Consider the following 7720-nt stretch of genomic DNA (forward strand, 5'->3'; position numbering starts at 1 on the left):
CCCCCATCACTTACCTGTTTCTCCCTTTTGACCATTGGTCTGGGCTCGCTGGCTGTTGCTGGGCCTGGTAGTTCATCATCTCCTCCGCCCTCATCTTCCCCCTCCCCCGACGTTAAAGCTCAAGGATGTCGTTATGGAATAGGGATTATAACTTCTACTATTTGAGACAATATATTCATGTAACCTTTTTAGAGAAGTTTTATAAATAGGTCACAACAGGCCATGGACTATATTAGGGGCCCAGTTGTATTGGGTCCCAGAGGCTCCTCTATAGATTAATAAAGATTAAAGAAAAATGCTCTACCCAATGGGACTCAGTGCTCAGTTGAGATGATCCCATTAAGCATCTCTGTGATGCTTTCAGTTCTCAAACTACGGATTTATGTCTCAAGAGATAATATCCCTGGCTCAGTTAACTGGCTCAGTTCTGGGGCCTACACTGTTCAACATCTTCATCAGCGACTTGAACAAGGGGGTAGAAAACACATCGTCCAAGTTTGCCGATGACACCAAAATGTGGGGAGAAGTAGGCACGCTGGAAGGGAGAGAGAGGCTGAAATTAGATTTGGACAGACTACAGAAGTGGGTGGATGGTAACAGGATGGGCTTCAATATAGATAGATACAGGGTGCTGCTCCTGGGGAGAAGGAATCCACAGCATACGTACAAGCTGGGGAGCTCCCCCCTTGAGAGCACAGAGGCGGAAAGGGAACTTGGACTCATTACTGACTCCAAGATGAACATGAGCCGCCAATGCCAGACCAGAGCCAGCAAAGCCAACCGCACCTTGTTGTGCATCCAAAGATTCATCTCAAGTCAGCCCAGAGAGGTGATACTCCCCTCTACGCAACATTGGTCTCGCCTCAATTGGAGTACTGCGTCCAGTTCTGGGCACTGCACTTTAAGAAGGATGTGGCCTGCCTTGAGAGGGTTCAGAGGAGGGCCACCTGCTTGGTTGGAGGGCAACAGGGCAGGCCCTATGAGGAGAGGCTGAGGGACCTGAACTTGTTCAGTCCCAGCAAACAGAGGCTAAGGAGGGATTTGGTGGCTGCCTGCAAACTCATTAGGGTAGATCAGCAGCAAATAGGAAGGGTCCTATACCCCCCAGCAACACCTGGGGTGATGAGGAACAATGGCCAGAAGCTGCTGGAGACTAGGTTCAGGTCAGAGATTAGGAGGCACTGTTTCACTCTTAGTGTGGTTAGGATCTGGAACCAACTTCCTAGGAAAGTGGCCCTCACTCCTACCTTGGGTAAGTTCATGAAGAGGTTGGATGAAAACCTGTATGGAGTCATGTGATCCCAGCGTGTGCTCTGGCCAGTGGTGGGGGGTTAGACTAGATGATCTATTTAGGTCCCTTCTGACACCTAACTACTATGAAACTATGAAACAGCAGTATATGAAGATGAGAGAGAGCAGACCTGATTACCTACCCATCAGCCCTCTTGTCTCTCTACAAGTTTGTGTACACAGAGTCAAGCCCTTATCTCTTGCTAAAAGTGCAAAGTTTCAAAAAGTTAAATGACTAGAGGACATCAAACAACAAGAATGAACTTTTTGTATAAAACAGTGATTAAATTGAGGCACCTTGACCAGTAATTTAAATCCTGATTTAAATTAATTTGATTTAAAACAAATCTACCCTGCTTGAAATATTTAAACTAGGAAGAATTTACTTATGTCCAATGCATCCCCTTCTAACAGAGGGAACTACTATCACCTTGGGGACACACTTTCTACAACAGGACTAAAAGAACCGTATGGAAAAAATAAAATCTCTAGATATTATTACCAAGTTTCCTGTTAAAGTGCCTCATACTTACTGCTCTTCCCAGACCACAGCTGAAGATAGTATGTTGCCTCCAAGGCCACCATGTTTTTCTGATATACTGATACCCAACAGTCCCTGTTTTCCAGCTTTTTCCCAGACCTCTCTGCTCACTTGTCCAGCTTTCTCCCATCTGAAATGATATAGGATTGGAACAAATCAGTAGAATTCCCCTCATATCATTTGAGATTTGGCAAAATTGCTCTGTCCTCCCCTTAATATCTGCACACAGGTTGGTTTCACTGCTTAAGGACAAGACTTTCAGTTTCATAAACCAACCTCAAATGTGTAAACAAGTACATGTTTTTCCATCTGTGTTATACTTCCTATTTGTTCTTTGCACTGAGATAGGAGTGCACAGCATACTAACATGGCCTCAAGGTACAACCAGCTCTCTGGGGCTCATATGTTCTGCAATTAACTGGCTCTCTGCAATTAATTTAGACCAGCTACATGTGCAAAGTAACTGTTATGGCATTAAAAAGTTCACCCAGCTATAAAGTGGAACAAGATATGCAACAACTTTACAGCTGATTTCTATCCAGCTTTAATTTGCATGTGTAGCTGACAGGGATCCCAGCCACAGGGGTGCAGCATGTGCAGCTGGAGCTGGAATTCCCACAGCTGAGACGACTTTCAGCCCCTGTAGCCATGGGGCACTGCTGGGGTCACAAGTCCCACAGCTGTGGGACTCCCCATCCTGTCAGCCATGGGGTACTGCCATGGCTGCAAATCCAGTAAGCTACAGAACTCACAAATGCAGGAGCTTGCTATCTGCAGGTGCAAGAGGAGCTGGGGAAGATGATCTCTGGCTTCCCCTGTACCAGCAATAAGGCTTGATAACATCTGAGGCTGGATCACACCTCAGATCTGTCCTCCTGTCATCCACATGTGGCATGGGATAGAATTAGACAAGCTTTCAGGTGCAAAACATTCTTCATCAGGGTTTGAACTCATCACTTTCATTGCCTAATTTAAATTCCTTTCCACCTTCACGTTCTTAACCTGTTTGCAAGCAGTAAATGGAGAAGGCAACTCCTCCCTAATTGGCTTCTGTATTACCTGTACTTTTAGATTTTTAGTTCTTTTGGCAGAGACCAACTTCTTGTTCTGGGGGCATAAACGACTTAGCAGGGTGGTTTCCTGACTCATGACTGTAGCTCCCATATGCTATTATTATTACTCAAGTACCTTTGCTAAGACTGTCAGCTAAATAACAAATTGGCACAGGAATTAAAACCTCTTATCTGTCATCTCTGAAGGCAAGTTCTCAGAGTCTGTATTAACACAAATCTATCAGAACATCTCCACCATCTCTGTATGGGCTGAATTTGTTCTCATCTACCTGGCGTTCTTTCATGACCAATACAGAGAGAAAAAAAATATTTTTCTTTAAATGTATGATATGGCACATGACAAAGAGGTTCCTTTTTTTTTTTTTTTTTTTTACAAGTCAAAAAGAAAGCTTAGAAGCAAATGTAACGAATTACTAGTTATATACAGAACATCATTACCAAAGAATTCTAAGAAACAACCCTGAATATTTTGTGGCAACACAAAATATTTAAGCAATTTCTTACTCTGCATGATTAGGAGCCACTTCTTCCCTGAAAAATTTCCTCACGCTTTCCCTGAAGATATCATGATCTGAAGTGAAGATCCTCCGAGTTCCTATATCCATTAAACTTTTGGCAGAAAATGTTTCTGGACGTTGCACATCATGATTTTCAGTTTGTAGATGCCTAAAAGTTAGAGTCAGAGAAGCAGTAAGGAAACCTGTATATGCTTTTACAAAGGGGAAAAAAAACCCACTTGTCCTAGTCAAGCCTGGGCAGCGCTGACTTTTCACCACTGAAATGTCAATTTAGATTATACAACTTAGTCAGGGGTTTACTAAACTCAAGGACACAGCTGGGCGATTTTGCAGGCAGATCCCCGAGCCAGCCACCATTTTCATGGGCTGAGTGTGGCAGGACCCCTCCACACCTCTGATTGGCTAAGGGGTTCCAGCAGTCCCACCCATTTCGGGAGATTGCCAGATGGCCTGAAACCACAGCTTAATTGCTTAACAGTGCTTCCCTTAATTGCTTTTGTAGGTTTAATCAAGAGATTATGCCCGTGGAAGGCATTAATTGATGCATTATTAAGCAATCTAAGCATTTAATTAAAATTTAAACTGAAGTATCTTATTAAATTAAAGCTACACACAAAATGAATTGTAACTCATACCAACTACATACATTTTAAAGGACACTGTAAAAAGGTTACTGAATGCTGACCTTGGGACATGCTAGATACTAAATGCTGCATCCAGTGGCTGTTGCTAGAGACGTTCTTTGTCTCTGTGGAATGAACATTTCTCTGTACACTGAGATGGCAATGAGTTAATTGGAATGGTGAGGCAGCATTTTGCCAGGACATAGAGACATGGAAACCAGGCACAGACAGTTTCAAAACAGACACAGGCACCCAGCACTCTGACAAAGTTCACGTAAGCAGTACATTCATTGTCATGCTCTTTTTGCTATCCAGAGATTGATTTCAGTAGCTGAGGGTCACAACTCAGAACAGGCATCTGGTTGGGGTCCAACATGCAAACAGCACTAAGGAAGGTGGCAGCTGTCTGTCTGAACTGCGGTACCTGTAGTACTGGTTCAGCTTCACAGCTAGAACAGGTCCTGTCCCTGGTGATTTTCACAAGGACAGCTTGACAGTTCTTGTGATGCCATGTCTTCAACTCAGTATATCAAATCCAGCAACTTGCATGGTGGGTCACAGCCTGCTAGCCTTCAAACCATATTAGAAGCTCCATGAACTGGGTGGCATTTTCAGCCACACACATCACTTGATCTTGAATGTTGCAAGATCACCTTAGGAGATCACGAAGCTCAAGCATGCACTGTGTGCTGGGTGTGATTTCCAGCTCCTTGCTCAAAAGCTGCTGGTAGTACTGCATATGCTTGGTGTGGTAATGGACTACGCTAAACCACAATTTCCACCTTGTGAGCACAGACTCTGGTGACAGTGGCACGGCACAATGGTATGCGAGTCCCCACTTTGATGAGCAACAGACACCCTGTACCAGACCTTATAGCCTGGACAGTGCTTGAAGGCTTTCTTGAAAGAGGACACTAGGCTTTTCACATCACGGAACTACGTGTGCCAGATGTCACTTACTAAAGGCAGAATGTGTGCACTGTAGGTGACATGACCTGCATTGGGCAGCATTCCTCAGAGCACATACGTACACTGCACTGACAGGAATGCTGAGATATTGTTAAATTCTAAGCTACAGCTGACAATTACCTTCATTATGGCTTGAGACACGGTAGAAAAATTGAGAGATGCAAGGTGGACTGGATCTCTTTGAAACACAGGCAGGTCCCTGTCTGTCTAGTTCCCAGGTACAAATAAAATGTGCAGCATGTAGCTATCCTGTCAGTGGCTTCATTGGCCACAATGGAGAAGGATTCATACTCTGCCGATAAGCACTCTGTGGACTGTATATGCAAAGCGATCACTGCAAAGAGATAGTCTTGGCAAAGCTTGTTGGCACACAAAAAATGCCAGCATTTGGTATGGTTTGGTTCACCTTAATTTTGGGTGATAAAGTTTCTCCAGTGGGATGTTCACTGCCGTGAAAACCTTTATGAGAGAAAATGCCACTTCATGCCTTGCCAAACTGCTATTTGTGGTCCTTTTAAAGAGCAAGGACAGAGGAAGAAACAAGCGACTGCGATCTTCAGCCTCCATAACAGCTTTTCACTTCACATGCACTTCGACTCTTAAGTGTCAATCTATACTGGTTTTCCTCGACACATCCAGTCCCACTGCATGAAGTACAGAACAGTCTGCCTCCATCTGAATGCAAGGTCCCTGCAGGACACTGACTTACAGCTCAGTGCTAAAATGCATTTGGCTGTCTTGGAGGATTCCTTCTCAGTGGTCATGCTGAAGAATCCTTCTCAAGCTATACCATGCCAGGTCTGTGGCCCCTTTAAAAAGCTGCCGCCAAAACCCTCTCGCTTCTCTGACTAGTTCCTGACTGGCTCCTGGACTGAGCCTAGGTCACAGGCTCAGCCTCTGATTTACTCCCTGTTCTCCTCCCTTGCCCTCCCCCCAAATCTCCCACCCCCATATTTCAGGACTGCAGGGCTTCCTACCCTTTTCTCTGCTCACAGCTTAGTTTTTTTTGGTGGAGGGGAGGGGGGAGTGGGTTGCAATGGAGCCCACAAAAATCACAGAGCCTGCCATTTTTTGTGGAGCCCACCCGATTTCATGTTTTATGCAAAAAAGGTACAATCACAGATTTGGTAGGTTCCTAATCATAGTCCATACCGCACAACTGCCCACATTACAAAACTACTGAAGCACTCAACATGATTGTCAATCAGGAGCAACCCAGGATAGATGTAGTAAAGGCTCTTTCTGGTCAGCTCTACCATGCATTTGTCTAAGGTGCACTGGAAGGTTTGAACAAAGCCTGCCAAGAAGTACACTGGCACAAGGTTGTGGTCAAACATAGCAAGTTCTTCACGTTCAGAACAAGAGCATTTCTGCTCTTCAAACTTACCCCATCAGGTAAGGGTGAACTCAAACATGCCGTGCAGGCATGAAATACAGTGAGGGCACAGCTATGCTCCTTTTGGTATGTGTTTAAAGATGCCACTACATAACACAAGAAATGTGTGGTATAGGCAGGCTCCCTCAAATCAATACCACCACATTTTAATACCACCACAATTATAAGGTAATTTTTATTAAGCCATTAATTAAACTCTGCTGCTTCTCTTTCTCCTACTACAGTCTCTGTGAACCCATTAACCACCACTGCAACAAAACAAAAATATTTCAATCTCATCATACAAGTGCTGTGAATAAAAACAATCACAGTCAGAGATTTATGCCAAACACAGAATCCTGATTTCATTCAGTTCCTAGTGATGCTTTCGTTCATATATTTATACACAATGGTCTTGTTTCACAACAAATTCACCTCTCAGAGGGTTGAAACTTTGTATTTTAAGAAGGGGGTTTGCTTGTCATAATTCTGCAGAAACTGTATAAATAATGATAAAAATAACCAATTGTCAATATAAGCTTTCTGATACCTCTTTAACCTGTTTTGCCCTTCGTGGGTTCAATCATTCAAATAGTTATTGCCACACATGCACTTTAGACTGTGCAAAATGCTACTAGAACCAAATCAGGCAGCCAAATGAAGCAGCATGAGGTTTCTAGTGTAACATTTAATGGTGTGTACAGGCTTGGGACCTTATTGGCTAAAACAAAAACTGCAGTAATTCTTCTGGTCATTGGTTCAAGTGTTTGACAAGCAGGAATTAATATGCACATTATTGTACCCACCTCTGCATACATAGTTTTTGCCATCTATTTAGTCTACATTTTCTAGTTTCCCCACGACAAACAAAGTATACGGACCTCCACCTACGTACCCAGTGCCCACCCAAAAATCTCACAGCCACTAAAAGACTTAGTTTTCAAAACTAACTATCCAACATATTTAGTATTAGGGTGTGAAAGCCTATCCGTCTCAGGCTTCAGATACTCCCCAAATCTGGACAGGTGTCCTACATGCAAGCCCCAGGTCTGGAGCTGGCCTTGGGATTCATACACCATCTTGCTTGATCTCAGCCAAAAGGTGGAAAAACGATCCTCCATTTCCATCTATCATCCTAAATGACACGACTGGATCAAGGAATGGGAACCATGGGAAGTCACAAACAAGTTCCCTGTGACCAACCCCACTCATCAACCTGCTGGCTTTGAACGATCTTTTTTTTTTTTTTTTATATTAAAAACATTTTATTAGAAAAAGCTGTCACTATGAAACACACTAAGAAAAACTACAAGTAAACAAAATGCACCTGA

The 7720-nt window shown here is 43.5% G+C and overlaps 1 protein-coding gene across 3 annotated transcripts in view; it reads right to left on the reverse strand.

The window, feature by feature from the left end:
• The window catches only part of ACADL (acyl-CoA dehydrogenase, long chain), a 31325-nt gene that overhangs the window by 22651 nt on the left and 954 nt on the right, over positions 1–7720 (reverse strand). For 2 of the 3 annotated variants that reach the window (XM_019554360.1, XM_019554362.1), the window contains exons 2-3: positions 3409–3570; positions 1824–1961 (exon numbers count right to left, since the gene is read on the reverse strand). In XM_019554360.1, the coding sequence (XP_019409905.1) occupies positions 1824–1961; positions 3409–3570 (300 nt within the window). Of the gene's footprint in view, positions 1–1823; positions 1962–3408; positions 3571–7423; positions 7477–7720 lie in introns of those variants that run through there. The other variant, XM_019554361.1, reaches the window with a different exon arrangement.

This window comes from Crocodylus porosus, unplaced genomic scaffold (assembly GCF_001723895.1).
Source record: "Crocodylus porosus isolate Cpor-Errol unplaced genomic scaffold, CroPor_comp1, whole genome shotgun sequence".
Taxonomy (NCBI): Eukaryota; Metazoa; Chordata; order Crocodylia; family Crocodylidae; genus Crocodylus; species Crocodylus porosus.